The sequence below is a fragment of the Cylas formicarius genome, unplaced genomic scaffold (assembly GCF_029955315.1).
Source record: "Cylas formicarius isolate icCylForm1 unplaced genomic scaffold, icCylForm1.1 PGA_scaffold_8__14_contigs__length_24414737, whole genome shotgun sequence".
Classification (NCBI taxonomy): Eukaryota; Metazoa; Arthropoda; class Insecta; order Coleoptera; family Brentidae; genus Cylas; species Cylas formicarius.
The window spans coordinates 9,782,393-9,800,583 of NW_026844361.1; the positions used below are offsets into that span (position 1 = coordinate 9,782,393).

Here is an 18,191-nt window from a genome sequence, read left to right on the forward strand (position 1 = left end):
GAGTTTTTTTTTTGACACATGTAATGTATTCTTAAGTACAACAAAATAAATAATTTCAGAGCAAAAAAGTATTTTTCTATTTTTTTTTTATGCTTGGTATAACATGGGTTAAAAGCAAAACAAAAACTGCCACATCCACAAGGAACGATATTGGGTCCAATACTGTCCACAATCTATACAAACGATGTCTTAGATATTGCAGTTTTGCAGATGACACCGCCATATTTTACACCGCAAAAAACTGGGGTCAACTTAAACGAATTATAGAGCGAGATTATAACATTATCAGCAAATGGTTTAAGTATATTAAACTGACTTTGAACAACACTAAGACAAAATTTATTCCTTTTGCATCATACTCTAATACTCTACCACACTTTGAATCCACCAAACAATCCATGAAATTCTAAAGACTGGTTCTGCCAAAAATCTAAGGTGGGACAAACATATTAAACATTTGGTTATTAGAACAAGATTTCTAGTTACGAGATTTTCTCATCTCAAAGCTTACTTAAATATTCTAAGAAACTGTTATTGCGACTTTATCTCGACTGTGGCTAATATAGACTCAACTCTAAGTGTATTCTAGGTAGTAAAAATGGCCTCTTGTCGTTATATTAAGTAAGAACAAGCACTAACAAGCAATACATATTGCTTCAGTGCTGAACAGTTTGTTCATTAACATATGTGTTATTATGTTATGTACGTTATGTTAACATTTATTTTGATGAATAAACTTTATTATTCTTATTATTATTAATATTATTATTGTTATTGTTATTATTATTATTATTATTGTAACTTTTATAGGTGCTGGTATCAGGGGCAGATGTTTGATTTTTAATTGCGAAACAAATCGAACGTATGGGAGAAATATTTGTTTAGGTTGCAAGTAGGATCACGAAGATATCAATTCCATCGAAAATTGACGATAATTGGGCCGGTTAAAATTATTTCACCAATGATGCGTCGCTTTCCCTATTTAAATTAATAATTAATTTCTCTAATCCCGAAAGAAAATTCCGTGGTAGATTAGTCTCTTAATGTGCGCGAAGTGTTAATGAACGGATAACAGGGTAAGTAATATTTCGTTTTCCAATTCTGAGTTGATCGATTGACAGAGCTTATTTTCTGGACTTTAGCGATTAACATGCTGGCTCTATATTGGTTGTTTTTATTCTCCAACAACGTTCAAGCTGGGTTATTTTTTAACAGGATAGGCCAAGATATCGATATAGGTAACAAATATCTAAATATGTAAATTGCTAACCATTTTAATATGGTGATATTTTTCTTAGACAGTGAATACGATTTCATAGTCATCGGGTCGGGATCTTCAGGTTCTGTGATAGCAAGTAGACTATCGGAAGTACCGGACTGGAATATTCTACTTCTAGAAGCTGGCGAGCGAGTCCACTTTATGAATCAAGTGCCTATAATGGCACCTTTATATCAGGTAAGGTTCAAAATTCAAATCGGGAGTGCTAGTACTTGACCTGTCCGTCGCTACGGCCCAAGGGATCTTTTGTAACTCTCTCCAGAGCTATAGAGCTTTATCTACGTCCGTCTCTCTGATTAGACTTTACAGCTTCTATAGAGGCTCCTTGGTGAAGCTCGTTGCATCTGATTTTGTTACGTTGACCGCATTGATATAGCCCGTGTATGACTGTTTGCTTCCCCTTTGCTGTCTTTTTAGCAGAATTTGTGTTTTTTTTTTCACTCCCAGTGGGACGTCAGCAGACCAACCCTTATTTTTACCACCCTTCTCTTGTAGGAGAGTAGGTCTTCTGTTGATTCCTTGACCTGTTTTGGTTCCGGCATGTCTCTTTACCGTCGTTACATTGTTGGCCTTCGCGCCCTGATATCCATGACAACGTCACTTTATTCTTACTTGCTATCTTGTTTAATGCAAAATTAACTTGGATGTACTTTTGCTGAATTGACTTGTGTTTTAGACTTGGTAGATCGAAATTGATTTTTATTATAATTATAATAATAATAATTATTATTATTATTATGTTGTTTTTGGATTTTGTATATTGTAAAACAAAAAAGAGTAGTGAAGACAGTGGTTTTCGAATAAAGAGTTTTACAAGGTGAAATTATGAGCTGTTTAAAGCAGAAAAAAAAACTGACTTTGATTACAGGTGACCCACTACAACTGGAACTACACCATGGAGAAACAAGAGGACTTCTGTTTAGCTATGGAAGAACAAAGGTGCGCTTGGCCTAGAGGAAAGGCATTGGGTGGGACTACAGTACTGAACTACATGATTTACACCAGGGGACATCCCAATGACTACGACAAATGGGAAAAAGGTACATGGTTATTGATTGACTATGCCTATAACTTTTTTCTTTATCTACAGAGCTGATTTTTTACTCAATTGTACGAAATATAGTCTATTTTTATAATTATTGATAAATAATGGCCACAGTGTCCAAGAAATTGTGGTAAACCAAAATCGCATATCTTCAAATAGCAACAAAGCAGATATTTGCAAAATCGATACCAAACACTACTTTTCTAGTAAGTTATTTCCAAGACAAAAGGAAAATGGTAAAACTGACTTTTTCATGTTTTCTGCAATCTCTCTTTTTTCCTTGCGTATTATTTTCTGTTTTCAAATTTAGGAAAGTGTATTATTTTAAAATAATTTATCGAAATTAATATTTTACTTATAAAACTTACCTTTTGAATAAATATCACCAATAAAACAATAAATGTGTAAAATTTCTGGCTTATTTTCCTCTGAGCAGCTCATATAATTTTTAAGTCCATAAAAAGACCATCAAAATATATTATATAAAATATTTATCTTTTACGGTTTTTGAGTAATATCTACAAAAAGACATTTTTCTATATTATAGTTGGCGTTGAAAATATTAGAACAAAACCTGACATTTATTTAATACAACACTATGCAAATTTTAATACCATTACAAATAATGAAAACTATATTTTAAACCCCAATAATTCATTCAATACCTATAAATGAGGAAAACATTTAAAAAATTATAAAAATAATTTTTTTTGGTTAAGGAAATCTTTTTCTTTTAATTGCTATAAAAATATACTTAATTCTAATACTAAAAACTTGCCGGGGTGATCAATAATCCATCCTATACGTCAGTATTTTATTTATTTATTAAATACACAAGTCTGTAGGTAAACCCTGATTACAGAGTAAAGTACAAACTGATTTACAACTTAAAAAGATAATAATAACTTAACTTCACCTCCACAAACACCAACCAAATAACATCACTTGATATTCTTCTTGTAAAATATTGTTGTTTTTGTTTAATAAAGGCTATTTATTATTATTATAATTATTATATATTATAATGAGATTTAAAAATGTAATAAATCTATATTTACAGAATTGAACTCAGCAAGCGTGGTATATAGGGGGACAGCTACACATAATGGCTGTTCTTTAGAATTAAAATTATTTCTTGAAACTCGGGCATTTATTTTACGGAGGAAATCTGATCAGTTAATTAAATATATTATATATCCCGTATAAATTCTCAAAATTTGGCTCCAGAAAATCCCGGCTGGGGCTACCAAGAAGTTCTGCCTTACTTTCTGAAATCGGAAAACTGCAACCTCGGCAAGGGGTGTTATACAAATTTCCACAGCCGGGGCGGCTATCTCAACGTAGAAGGCTCGTATAGCAGCGAACTTACAGACGCTTTCATAGCAGCAGGTATAATAAATAAAAAAAAATCGAAACTTTTCCTCAATTGTCACCCTCAGGTCGGGAGCTGGGCTATAAGCAAGTGGACTACAATACCGACTCAGTCGTCGGTTTTTCCAGAATGCAGGCCAATATCAAATTCGGTCGACGACACAGCGCTTCTGCGGCATTTTTAGGACCAGCGTCCCAAAGGCCTAATCTGAAGATAGTAACCGGAGCGACGGTTACCAAAATTAATATAAACCCTCTAACCAGAGAAGCCTATGGTGTGGAATTCTCCAGAGGGAAAGGTCAATACTTTGTAAACGCTTCTAAAGAAGTTATCGTATCGGCTGGAGTGTTAAACTCGCCGCAGCTTCTAATGCTGTCTGGAATAGGACCCCTACATCATCTTTTAGAATTGGGAATTGAGCCTGTCCAAGATCTTCCAGTAGGCAAGCAACTGTACGACCATTTAGGGTTCATGGGGCTCGTATTCACTATCAATCGACATATAGAGCCCAGGCAAAAAATGTTCGAACCAACTACCATCTTCGAGTGGATGTTCAGAGGCACCGGCTTTCTGGCTAGTTTGGGAGGCATCGAAGCCATAGCGTACATCAGTACCAAAAACACCAGCTATCCGGACATCGAGCTACTTTTGGCAGGGATTGGGACGCTTCAATTTGACAGAGGAACGGTTTCCAGGCGCGGTCTAAGAATAACTGAAGCGTTTTACGAGAATTACTTCGAACACTTAGAAAAAATACCGTGCGTGTCAATTTTGCCAGTGTTGTTGCATCCTAGATCTAATGGGGAGCTGAAATTGGCCTCCAGCGATACCTATGAACCTCCCAAAAGTTTCGGTAACTATTTAACCGACCAAGAGGGACATGACCTGGAGGTATTATTAAAAGGCATCAGATTAACTCAAAAACTCATGGAGAGCGAGGCATTTCAACAATATGGGGCCAAAATATACGACAAACCCGTGCCCGGGTGCGAAAACTTTTTTTTCGACACTGATCAATATTGGGAATGCGCCGTTCGACACCTAGGCGTGACTCTGCACCATCAAATCGGCACCTGCCGAATGGGAAATGGCTCGAACTCTGTAGTAGACCACAGGTTACGAGTACGCGGCCTAAAAGGGTTAAGGGTGGCAGATACAAGCGTTATTCCGGTCACTATATCGGCACACACCAGTGCTCCGGCCATGATGGTAGGCGAAAAGGCTTCAGATATGATCAAAGAAGATTGGGGAGCATATATTTTGGATTATTAGTGAACGTAGCGAAGAAATTTTGATTTAATGAGGCTAGTGTACGTTCGTAATGATAGGAACAAAATGATTTAAAATAGAGCTGCTTATTTTTAAATCAGCAGTTAATTGCAATTAATATTGCGATTTGTTAACAACAGATCTCTGACTAACCCTGATCACTGAATAGTCTCAGAAAGTTCCATACTTATATCTTGAGTTGCCCTACCATTTTTAACCAATTCAAAGATTTGTATTTGCAATTGAAGATAAATAGGCAACGAGACGAGAAACGATTTTTTTATATACTACGATCTCGTGAGGAGCAATAAAATTTTTCGTTGAAGAAGAAGAAAATGTTTATTTAGTTTTGAACGTCAATATTTCGAAAAAGATATGTTAGGGATATTTTATTGCAAAAAATATTCAGAATCAATCTTTGGAAATTTCTTATACATAAATTTGCAAATTATTTGTTCCACCTATCGCGCATGAACAACAAACAACAAAAAAGTGAAATTGAACTAATAAGAATTGATAGAGCCAAAATCGAAAAGGTAAAAGTTGGGTGAGCCTTTTGAAAATCTTAGTTTAAAAATGTTAAAATGGGCTTCTCTGAATTTTGAATCGCGAATTGTATGTAAATATAATATGACACAATAGAACCTATATTTAATTAACCATGAAGTTTTTTTTTATTACCAATTTCTTTAATAAATTTAACTCTTGTGATCACTCTTCGACGCAATTTCGAACGAAAATAATCATAAAACAAAACTTATAGTTATTAAAATGTCCTTAACCCAAAACTAACTGGGTAACTGGTTAGGATTCCAAGATAGTAATGACGAATTTTTTAATTCTGTGAAATGCACAACTATTTTGCACTTTGTTGGATTATAGTAATTTTGTAGAACATAACATCGTATTAAATTATTGATGGACTATTGCTTTACATTTATAACAAACGAATAATTAAATTCGGATTAAACGCCCGATACAATATACAATAAAATACGACGGTGACTCATCATGCTCTCAGTTTATTATATTAATGTCTTGTTAAACTAGATGTTAATTTGTACAAGTATGAGTTATTAATTAAATTTACGCAAAATATATCTATCTTTTTTGCCAAAATCCCCTTCATACAAATCAGGAAAATATGTTTTTATCGTTTTTTCATAGGTAAAAAAAATAAAAATTAAATAGGAAAACTCTTTAAAAAACAGAAAATTCCATACCTTTTTGACAAATTATCGTACAGAAAGCGGATGTGTACGGGGCTAACATGAGATGCAGTGTACTGCCCTAAGTTTTCTGCAACATTTAACATGCTGATTTCGTTTTTAACATGAATAAAGCTCAATTTTTGACATTTTGTTCGTTTATTTTTTTTCTTACTATCGCACCTTGCAAATCATGTCGGCCACCGGCACTTCATTGACGACTATAATAAATAGGAAACTTGTTGATTGACTTGTAGATTCTCCAACCATAAAGTACATCCTCTTCCATATTCTCTTTAATCTTCATTTATAAATATAGTAAATAGACAACCCCCAAGCAATTTCGATTCTAACGCAGTTTCAGGTTCAAATTATGACTCACTACACTTTTAGTACAAACGACGCAAGAGAATCCAAGAGATTTATTGTAAATACTATTACGGTAGCCTGTAGAAGTTTCTTTGGAAAATTAACACTCGTTTAAGTCGAAGAAGTGATGATTTGGCTTCCTCTATCAAACATTTTGCCTAGATAGAAGTTTGGAATAAAAGGTCGGTGTTTCCTAATAAACATTTGTCTGGTTTTCTTCAGTTTCAGTTCATATTCTTTGCAGATTTCTGTTGTCCTGTTAAGAGGTGGTTGTAGGCTTTCTGCACCTCCAGCAATAATCAACCTGTCATCGCCGCCTCTTAAGTTAAACTTGACATCTTCGTTCATCTCTGCATAGACTCCAAAGAGATTTTTACTGAATGTACAACGGCTTCCTCATTAGTGCGTCATTTTAAGAGAAAACATTCTTTAACTTTCGAGAGGCAGGCTGATCTAGAGACCTCTGGTAAATGCTGCAAGCATGTGCTGCGCAACAAAAATCATTTTCAGGTGAACAACACGTTTTTTACTTTTTACCAGGGACTTTTTTTCAGGTGAATATTTTCTTTGAAAAGTTTAATCATTTTTACATAAAAGAAGCCTCCTGCGTTTTTATTGTGGGAATCACCGTATTTATTAAATTAAAATAAATTAAAAGTGAACGTTGGACCACCGGGGGCGGACACCCAACTCGACTGACCATTGCTTTCTGGTTCCACTTGATTTTCAATAATGGTAAAACTCTCATTTCGTGATTAACGTAACATGCTTCCTCTTTTACACTTTGCACCATACAATTATTAAACAAACGCGTCTATAATAATATATGCATCCTTTCAATTATTGTAAAACTATATTATTCAGTAAATTTGCAAAATTAGTATGCGCATATCGGACGCCAATTAGACGGATAATACGGACGCGATGAGAAGATCGGGTCGAAAAAATACGACCTTCGGCGTCTGTTTTCATTTAAGGAATTCCGTTTTCTGCGCGCTCACGGAAAATGCCCAAAAATTCGTCTCCGAAATCATACGTTCGACACAATTCTGAACGGGTGATTCAAAAAACAAAAACAAATGGACTCCAAGCGTCCCCCTACCTTTCATTTTACCACGGCAGAACGAGTTCCCAGCTTATAAATATCGATAGCCAAGCCAAGAATTACAGAAAAATACAATCGAGGTGGGGTGGCAAAAAAATTCCACGATGTCTGATGTCGCTTCGTCTATATGAGTTTATGTATAACATTTATTTATAATTGTTTTCGAGACAGGCCCACTCGCGGCGTTTTAAGATTGTGTAAAGTGACTCCATTCGACAGGCTGGTGAGTTCGTTATTTATTCGAGAAAACGCGTATTAGTTTAAAAAAAAGGGCAATAGAGGGTTGCTTTTAGTGTGATAAAAATCGGAAGATTTTGAAACGCAAAATTTTCTTTTATAATAAATATTTTTTAAAGTTTGCAATTATCATCGAAAGAAAATTTAGGTTATAAACCAATGAGAGTCGCAAGTTGCAATTATGCTTTTGTTGCTCTTTTCTTGTAAGGGTTAAAAGTTTGCTAAAGAGCAAAATTAAGGTTGTCGATTATTTAAGTTATTAAAACAGAAAAACTACTGTAGTAAGAAATTGATAAACTACAGTTTTTTTTATTTTTAATGACGATTAATTTTTGTGGTTTTAAAGGTAACCAAAAACATTTGAGATCAAGGAAATAGAAACGTATATTTTAAATAAAAAAGTGTTTAAGGCATTATACGCAAATGGAAAATAAATAATTAATTAACAACTAAAACAAATGCGGGAACACAACGTTTGGTTTCTTAAATAGCTCCTAAACATTAACGAATTTATTTATTATTACATAATTAAATTCTATTGGGTAACTAAAAATGAGAATAACTATTTTACTTCTAAATCGATATATGCAATAACAAATATATTTGTTAAGAATTTCGCTGTTTACATTTTTACATTCTTAACTTTATATGCACTTCCATAATTTTGGTATTAATTGTAAATTGTTTAATTGTTGCGATAAAAACTTATAGTAATAAATAAATAAATAAACAAAACCAGAATCTTCAAATATGCGAAAAAAAGTGAGGCGTGGACGGGGGGCAGAGTAAATTTTATTTAATAATATTCATGAGAAAAAAAAAAGAAATTGGGGCTTTTTCCAAATGCCAAAGACCGGCTTAAATCTATTTTTTTATTTTTAATTGAAAGTTCCACAACGAAAAAGCAACTGATCGTATTCGGATAAGCTCCGGGCGGTTACAACGGTGGGCGAAACTTAACACAATAACCCAGTTTCGGGTTAAATGGTAACATTATCTGACGTAATTTTTTTTTGCGAGAAAAACAACTAAATGTCACTGAAAAATTGAATTGTTTTGATGGATATAGGATGTGTTTCAAAGAAATGCGACAAATTAGGGCGGAAAAATAAAAACACTCCTTTTCTGCATATGGACTACCACTATTACTCTTCCTAACTAAAGAACGACTTACGCAATAACATCTAGAAAAATAAATATTGGTTGCAGGGTTTATTTAGAAACTTATTTATCTCTTGTATTTTTATCAACTTCCCAACTTCAAATAAAAAAGTAGGGGCATGTAGTAAAAAAGAAAATTATTTTATAACAGTATTCTAGTTGGATGTCATGGACGTCATACATTTTATTTTGTTCCAATATTGACCAATCATCGTATAAAAAATTATATTTAAGAAAATAATTTATTAATTCAAATAAACAATGAGGAAAATGTATTTTTCATTTTCATTTTATTTATTATCATGTCACAAATCAATGGCAATAAAATATAACATGGAGTAACAATTTTACAACATAATATGGAAAATATACATATATTAATAGTACTCTTTAAAGACCCGGTCTAAGTAGCGTTTATGATAGCAAAAGCTATTTTAAATCATTTGTATTTTGTAAGCGAAATTAACGGTGAACAAAAAGTAGCATTAAACTATATTTTATGTGCCAGTAACAACTTACTATTTTATACAACGCGGAGAAAAATTAACTTAACCTAAATCTTAGCGCTTTTACAAAATAATTATTTTTTTTTAGTCAACTAATGTCTGTAAATTCCAAATAATTTATCTAGGCTGTCAATTTTCCATTTTGTCTCGACAAACGTTGTTTCCATTTAAGCGGCGCAAAGGGTGGTCAAAATTAAAGCGTTGTAATAGAAAAATCCTGCCTCTAAACTAGATTATGTAAAGTCGGCCGACTTATCATTTTCGTCTATTACCAATATATTTTTCATTTTGCGAAAATTTCTGATTCGAATAAAAACATTATTTGAATTGAATGGCAATCGTAGTTGATTACTTAACTAATTAATTTAATTAATTAATTAATTAATTTTGATATATTTTAAATTGTTAAATGACGTTTTAGCTTAAATTTGACTACTAATACATACTATGGACGACAAAACACGAAATCCAATCAAAATAAGTCTAATATCTTTAATCGACATTTGCAGCTTCACGCACAGAATTTTTTTAGGTCACAGCCAACCATTATTTGGAATTGGAATGGAATTGAATTTTGGAATAACGGCATTTGGACCAAAAAATTGCGCTATTTTTTACATGTCACCAAGTTTAATAAATAAAAAAGTCATAGGCAATTTTTCAAAACGCTCCAAAATTTAAAAACACCCTTATATCTCGACCGAAAAAAATTAACTGATCGAGTTTCCCTAAAATGTCCTTGTCAAGAGAGAAATCGATTCTATTGATCATAAATGGCATAAAGGCCAAGAAAATATATTCAGCTAACAAAACTTTTTAAACAACTTCTGAGTGTGGCCACTAATATTTGAGGCCTTACTGTTCTAGACGAAATCATCAGATTATATTAGAATTGATGATAATGAATCTTGATATATTGATTGCACCACTACAAGGGTGGACATTTTAAAAATGACCATGCAATAAACGGTCAATTAGGATATATAAAAATGTTACGATCGATCAACTTTAAACCAAATAAAAGTACTAAAGTATATCACCAAATGCGCATCACAAAAGGTTACCACAATTATATTTTAATGGCGGTATGACATGCGTTTTAACCGCATTTTCGATTATAGACAAATCCGGTCAGTAATAAATTAGGAGTTTAACCAAAACGCCTAAAACAATCGGCCATGAACGCGAAATGGCTGATAGTGCTGACAGCCCTATCGGCACAGACCACAGCGGACGTCATTACCGACAAGATTGTAACCGCCATGGTAAACTTGGTAAACGAAATCAACCGTATCTACGGACTTTATAGCGGTCGACAGGATTTCAATTACTGGTTCCAGACCAAACAATGGAAATTCGAGGAAGAGGCCCGTAAGTAACACCGTTTTGATGGTCTGAGTGTAATAACAAAGTCAAAGGAAAACAAAGGGGTTTTGATGTCAGTAAAACGTTTCTTCTAATGGCAAATATGCGAAAAGGTTGCTTCGAAGCAACCAAAAGATCAGACAAAAATAGCCGTTAAAAAACATCCATTTAAATAAATTCTACAACCAACAAATGCAATTAACCTTATTAAATTATCCTGTTAAATATATAAAATTTAAAGCGTTTCTGTAAAAAAAAACCAAATCGACCAAGAAAGAAAGCTAGAAATAGTTTTCAAAATGCAACAAAATAACAAATTATTGTATTTTGCATCATTAACATACAGATTTATGAACACATATTGTCTTATCTCATTGTTCTTATCGCATTATAAAAAAATTAAAAGAAAATATTTCGTTTTGAAATTAATGCAGAATTTTTATTTTTTGCATGTTTTTTGATATAACAAGCCATTCATTAAAACTCTAAGTTTTTGTTAAATATTACTTATTACCCACTAATTAAAATTCATTTTCATTTTTAATCATGTAATTTAAATCTTATTCCTAAATCCTAAATCCTTTCCACCATCATAAAAACTAACAACAACAATATCATTGAAAAGTACTGCGATTTGATTATTATAGTTACTAGTGGAACAGAATCCAATTAAAATAATTGCTTTAATTTAATTTTAATGGATTGCATTTAAATTAACTTTAAGAGTAAGATCAAATAATATTTGGAAAACAATCTGTTTACCTATACTTTTGAAATTATTTTATTAAATATATACAGGGTGTTTGTATTTTCGTGGACGTAACAATTTTCTTATTTTAAATAAAACCCCTACATATAAATTAAATACCTACATAGACGTATGTTCCATGATTTTTACATATTACAGTTTGCTAATTGGCAGTGACATTTTCACTATACATATATCTACTATACTATATATCTTAGCTTGAGAACATTACGGCAACTGTCCGGTTTATATTTCAAATTGGTAGCTGCAATTAATCATTTACCTATTGTATCTTTTTCCCGACAAATAAATGTTTTTGACCAAGAGAGACATCGGTTGTTGTCACCATTGTTTGGAATATATTTAAAAAAGATAAACAAAAATGTTATTCCAACAAATGGGATAATTCCGACTTTACTGACGTCTTAGCTGTTTCTGACATATTTTGAATTTCAAACGTCAAAAGTGACGTTTGCATTGATAAAATTTCGAAATCTACAAGTTTTTCAAATAAGCAACATTATAATTTTTTTTTCATTTAAATTTTTAATGTTACTTTTTGATCACCCCGTATTTATTTGTTTTTAAAATAACAAGACAGAATACTACAGTCTCAATCCCATGTATAAAAAAAGTTATCTGTCAGATAAATCGATAACTACATATTTATATTTGAAAACCGCACTTTTGATCTAAAATTTAAAATATGTCAGAAACGGTAACACTTTATAAACAATTTAATAAAACATTATATATGCAATATGTCCTTCTGAAGAATTCAAAAATATCTAATATATCTATTTAAAATAAAAAAGTTGTTGCTTGTCCACACCTTGTATATATAATAATTTAATATTTTAAAACTATATGTGAGTATATTATAACTTTTGACTCTACTTTTTTTGATATTTTTAACAGATTCAAAGAAAAGGTATTATCCAATAAGAATAGGCATACCCTGCCTGCAAGATATCTTGCTGATTTTTGAAGATAGAGTCCAGTAAAAAAATATTTTATCAGACTTCGACTTTTTGGTATATATATTCTTTCTTCTTTGTTCTACTTTCTTGGTATATATATTCTATCTCTACCCCTCACCAATTGAAACACTTGTACCCATATTTTGTCGCGCAGTCTGTACACAGTTTCCTGAATTTCCAGGCGAAGAGTACGACTTCGTAATAGTGGGTTCCGGATCAGCGGGTTCCGTCATAGCCAACCGGCTATCGGAAGTATCGTCGTGGAAAATTCTACTCTTGGAAACCGGCATTCCCGAGACGAACATAATGGGAGTACCCGTCTTCGCATCGGCGCTACAATTTACCAACTACAATTGGAAGCACTACATGGAATACCAAGAGGGCAACTTCTACGGCTTTAACGGTGACCGAATGCACTGGCCTCGCGGCAAAGCTCTGGGAGGTACCTCCGTCATAAACTACATGATATACACCCGAGGCAATCGGTGGGATTATGACAGATGGGCGGCCGATGGTAATCCAGGTGAGACTTTACCCCATAGGAAGAACAAATCGAAAGAATATTTAGCTGGGCGCAGGATGGTCCTACGATGAAGTATTGCCTTACTTCATAAAGTCAGAGAAGGCACTGAACCTTGCGGATGCAGAAGAACAGTACCATGGCAAGAACGGCTCATTGAGCGTCGAAAACATTTATCAATCCAAGTTGATGGGTGCCTTTATTGAAGCCGGCAAGCAACTAGGTCTCTCCCACATTGACTACAACGCGCCCACCAACTCCTTCGGTACCAGCAGAATACAGGCGACCGTCAAGAGAGGTGCGCTATTTAATTATCACGTAAAGTCTGTCTCAATGTATATCGTCTTGGCTTTTTTCTGTATTTATCAGCATTTTATTAGATTTATAGCGTACACCACTGGAAACCCAAAGGAGATACGAAAAAAAATATCACACAAAAGTTTCTAGAACTCTCCTGAAGAATTAAAATATTACAATTTTGTTGATACAGGCTGTCCGAAAAGTGTCCCCTCCGACATCAACTTTGTTAATTTAAACGGAACACCCTGTATATATCGACATTTTTCGAATCCTTGGTTAAAATAAAAATAAAGGTCACTTTCCTGAGAAATTCCTATTCGAATTTCGCGTAGTTTAGGCAGAAATGGAGTGTTTTTTCTTTCATATTTTGATTGCCCCTTATTAAATTGTGTTGTGACGCTACCGATCGAGGTATTGCAACGAAAATTTAACCACAGACTAAGGAGATGATGCACTGCTCAATCAGTTTGACAGATACGCCTCAGCTTATACAGGGTGTCCCAAATAGGTGGTGCCGTTTTGGCGAATTTAATTAACAAAATCTCAAGATTTTCAAATGGACCACCCTATATTTTTATTCATATAACAATTCTAGGATAAAAAAGAAGGTAAATTTGTAATTTATCTTACATTTAAACGTTTCTTACTTTTTGAGATATTCGAGGTTTAAGATATAAAGTCTTGTTGAATTTAAAGCTGCCCACATTAGGTCACTTGTTGGCAGTATGAGGTATTTTTTAAATAGCAAAAACATGATACGACTTCTTTTAAAGATACAATACTTCAAATATACGAATAAAACCTATTGCTAACAATACGGGGTGTCCATTAATACGTGGAGATTTTGAAAAAAATCACGATAAATGCATATATAACATTAAAATAAATTGAAGGTTTGCAGTACCCCAATTAACTTTTGTATTTCACCTTTGGCTCCATCCCTTCTAGTTTCTGAGATAAGGTATTGCCCAAGATAAACGGGCCGCCCTATACATAAGAACTCTCTTTAGTAGGAGACCATACCCTAAACTTACAATGTTTTATAATATTCTCAGTGGAAAAGCTACTCACAGTTTTCTCTATCCAATTCACAAAATAAGGCAACTATTGTTTTAGTTCTAGAACTAGACTAGCCGAACAAAACTGTCTGATTGACTTTTTGACAGCGTTCCACATTTTCGTAAACCAAATGTCAGGTAGAAATTTGGTAGGTAAAGAATAATATTCTTCATGTAGTGTTGAATTTTCATATTCTTTAAATAATATAATAGTATCATTAGTAATGTATCTCTTTTATTTATTATCTCTTTAGTAGACTTTTTTGCACCGTTTCACATTTTCTTGAATCAAGGTAGATAAAGAATAATGGCCTTCACGTAGTGTTGAATTTTTGTAGTCTTTAAATAAGCTAACAATATTACTAGTATTGTATTGTCTTTAACCTGGTCTATTTGATATTCACAGTACTTCTCTGATATTTTGTTCAGTTGTTATTTTTGATAGCTCTCATTTTTCTTTATTGTGAAGTGTAACGAACCAAATAAATAAATATTTTGAAATGCACTGTACTTTAACAATGTTTCTGTTTTGTGCGACCAAGGAAGGCGGCACAGCGTGGCGAGCGCGTTTCTTTGGCCAGTGAGGAAGCGAAAAAACCTGAAGATACTCATAAACGCCTACGTCACGAAAGTACTGATCGACCCTCAGACCAGGGAGGCTTACGGGGTGAAGTATGAGCGATTAGGGAGAAAATACCAAGTCAGGGCCAAGAAAGAAGTTATACTTTGCGCCGGTAACGGGTTATTCTGGGACATGTGGAAATTTGATTACTAACTACGGTTTTAGGGACTTTCAATTCGCCTCAGCTACTGATGCTGTCCGGAATAGGTCCCAAAAACCATCTGCTGACGCACGGCATCGAGTGTCTGCAAGATTTGCCGGTCGGACGGAACCTGCACGACCATTTGACTTTTCCAGGTGAGTTAAAAACGACTGGCAGTAAGTATTGCCGATTATGCAATTTTCTATTGGCACCGCTATTCCTACACAACAATAAATTGGAAATCGATGAGCAATGTCCGTTTAATATATTCATGCACGGTTTTAAGCAATTTTTTCTTAAAATAACTTTCAAACTCTCGAAATTATATTTCAGGTATGTCATTTTTAATCGACCAAGATGTCTCCTTAAATCCCATAAGGATACTGAGCACGACGGGCACGTACCTGTCCAACGGTACAGGGCCGTATACGAGTTTGGGAGGCGTGGAGGGTATAGGATACGTAAAAACCACGTTAGCCGATTACGCAGAAGACTACCCGGATATGGAACTGCTGTTTGTGGGCGGTACGCTAGCCAGTGATTACGGCTTGACCGTCTACAGGGGTATGAACATCAAGGACGAAGTGTTTAACAGCGTCTTCGGAGATCTTTTAGACAAGAACCATTGGTCCATATTCCCGATGCTTCTGCACCCCAAATCTACCGGTCACTTGGAATTGAGGTCATCCAACCCGTACGATTACCCCCGATTATATGGTAATTTTTTCACGGATCCCGAGAATCGGGATTTGCGAACGTTTCTCGAAGTGATACGGATGATGCAAAACATTTCCGACAGCGAACCCTTCCGAAAGCTGGGGTCGCGACTGAATCCCAAACCGATGTACGGTTGCGACCATTTGCAATTTGACAGCGACCAATACTGGGAATGTTGCATCAGGTAACACCAGGATGATTAGTTTAGCAAAAATTTTATCCTGACTAATCATTTTACTTTCCTAGCTTTATTTTTATCTTTTATCGACGATGTCTCCTATATTTCATACCACGCCGCTCCGCAATTACCAACAGGGTTCGTCTGAATTCTTGTAAATCGGGCCCAGGGCCGGGTTCAGCCCACTCAGCTCACTCCTAACAATACCATCATTTATGACAAACATTTAATGGTTAAAATCCTATGGCAATATCTTCACTACCAAAGGAGATATAGACCGTTTTTCAATTTTTCATTTTTTTATTTATGAACATTTTGCAGTACGTACGCAGATTTTTTCTACAGCACAGTAATCAATATATCTAAGAAACTACTAGAGATTAAATAGACAAAACCTGAATGAACCCACCATGAAAATTTCTCAAAAATCTAAAAATCTAAAACAAATAATTTACGTGTTCTCATGACACATATGAGATACCCCGGAGTAATGGTAGGCAGCACTTCGATACAAACAACTTTCCTGTTTAAAATTTTTCGATAAAATACACTCTTATCGGCATGTGACAGAATCCCACAGGAGCAAACCACCCTGTATAACTAAAAACGATCCTTATATAAACTTGCAGTTAACTGCAAGTTGGACTTTAAATTTAAAATTCCAGCTGGTTGTGTTCTTAGGTCGATCAGTGTTACGCTTCACCACCAAGTGGGTACCGCCAAAATGGGGCCCAGCACGGACCCCGGAGCAGTAGTCAATGCGCAATTGCAAGTGTACGGCGTACCGCGATTGCGGGTGGCAGACTGCAGCGTTTTCCCTAGAGCTTTAGGCGCTCATACGAATGCGCCCTCTATAATGCTCGGCGAAAAAGCTTCGGATATAATAAAGGAGTTTTGGGGTACAAACTTGGACAATACGTGATGCGATTTTTCTAGATATTTCTAGATAGATTATAGATTTATAGATAAAAAATAGCAAATATGTCACAACTGTTCCTAATAGCTACCTTTCAAACCCCAAGTGTAATGCGAACGAAAAACCCTTGATACACTTTCTAATACATATGACAATGACATATATAAAATTGAATTTGCAGTTTTTCCGCACCAGCCTTCTGATTTCAAAAATATAACCCACAAAATCAAATTGGTCCAATTCCGGCATAGTTTTTTTTGTAATATTTTCTTTGAGCAAAGATGGCCGAAGATTTTTCATTTGCTTAAAATGCGGAAATTTTATATTCATTTAATTGGATAAAAATAATCTAGCGTAACCATCAGTTGGTTAAAATAAAAATTTACTAATTGTTTGTTCTCAATGTTATAAACACTATAAATATTTCAAAAAAAAATACAACAAAAGCTCATGGAAGGTTTTGTTTTAACTAGTCCTAATCTAGACACCAAGGTGCATGATGCACAACTTATTTGGCGTTTTTTCCTGTAAATTAAAAAAGGAATTTTTTAATTAATTGAAAGCATTTCAGTAGATTTTGATAAAATAAAAAAAAATGTTGCCATCCCAGCAATGTATAGACGCCTATTTGATGTTTAAAAACACTTTTTTTTGTTTTGATTATTGCTTTAAACAAGAGATGGAGGGAAATGGTTTTTAAATTTTTTCCATAAATACAAAGCGAGTTAGGAAACAAACTCTGGCGCCCAAAAATTACGATTCGAATCGCTTAATTTTATAAAATACTATGATACAAAAACCTATAGCATTAAGAGTAATAAAAAAACAAACCTGACACCCTGGATCCCGAAACTAACCAAAACTGCAGAATAGTTTTATTCGAATATTTATTCGCTATCCACTTTTCCTATTCAATTTAATTTTGATAGGGGGATGAATAGGGAAAAAATGTTTCTCGGCAACTACTCCGCTTTGCTCGAACACCTTACGTGAGTCAGGTTGGCCGAGCGGTCTAAGGCGCCAGATTTAAGCTCTGGTTCTCGAAAGGGAGCGTGGGTTCGAACCCCACACCTGACAAACTTTTTTTTTCAAAA

The 18,191-nt window shown here is 34.2% G+C and overlaps 3 protein-coding genes and 1 non-coding gene across 4 annotated transcripts in view; 3 read left to right on the forward strand and 1 right to left on the reverse strand.

Annotated features, from left to right (window-relative positions):
* LOC132705902 (flotillin-2) overlaps positions 1-18,191 on the reverse strand; it is a 289,458-nt gene that overhangs the window by 270,234 nt on the left and 1,033 nt on the right. The gene's annotated exons all lie outside the window — the stretch shown is intronic.
* Positions 1,280-4,968, forward strand: LOC132706401 (glucose dehydrogenase [FAD, quinone]-like). Its single transcript, XM_060677731.1, has 4 exons — positions 1,280-1,456; positions 2,148-2,319; positions 3,552-3,713; positions 3,764-4,968. Exons 1-4 carry the CDS (start codon positions 1,280-1,282, stop codon positions 4,966-4,968), a joined length of 1,716 nt encoding a protein of 571 aa, XP_060533714.1.
* On the forward strand, positions 7,710-18,072 carry LOC132705900 (glucose dehydrogenase [FAD, quinone]-like). Its single transcript, XM_060676847.1, has 8 exons — positions 7,710-7,870; positions 10,673-10,922; positions 12,826-13,167; positions 13,223-13,462; positions 15,065-15,256; positions 15,310-15,441; positions 15,620-16,187; positions 16,863-18,072. Exons 2-8 carry the CDS (start codon positions 10,730-10,732, stop codon positions 17,101-17,103), a joined length of 1,908 nt encoding a protein of 635 aa, XP_060532830.1. The 5' UTR covers positions 7,710-7,870; positions 10,673-10,729; the 3' UTR covers positions 17,104-18,072.
* Trnal-uaa (transfer RNA leucine (anticodon UAA)) lies at positions 18,091-18,174 on the forward strand. The gene has a single exon. It is a non-coding gene; the product is annotated as a tRNA-Leu (tRNA).

Coding starts and splice junctions, on each gene's coding strand:
- LOC132706401 (XM_060677731.1), top strand. CDS start 1,280: ATGGTGATATTTTTCTTAGACAGTGAATACGATTTCATAGTCATCGGG. Junction 1,457..2,147: donor TAATGGCACCTTTATATCAG/GTAAGGTTCAAA, acceptor CTTTGATTACAG/GTGACCCACTACAACTGGAA. Junction 3,714..3,763: donor AGACGCTTTCATAGCAGCAG/GTATAATAAATA, acceptor TGTCACCCTCAG/GTCGGGAGCTGGGCTATAAG.
- LOC132705900 (XM_060676847.1), top strand. CDS start 10,730: ATGAACGCGAAATGGCTGATAGTGCTGACAGCCCTATCGGCACAGACC. Junction 10,923..12,825: donor GAAATTCGAGGAAGAGGCCC/GTAAGTAACACC, acceptor CTGAATTTCCAG/GCGAAGAGTACGACTTCGTA. Junction 15,442..15,619: donor CGACCATTTGACTTTTCCAG/GTGAGTTAAAAA, acceptor ATTATATTTCAG/GTATGTCATTTTTAATCGAC.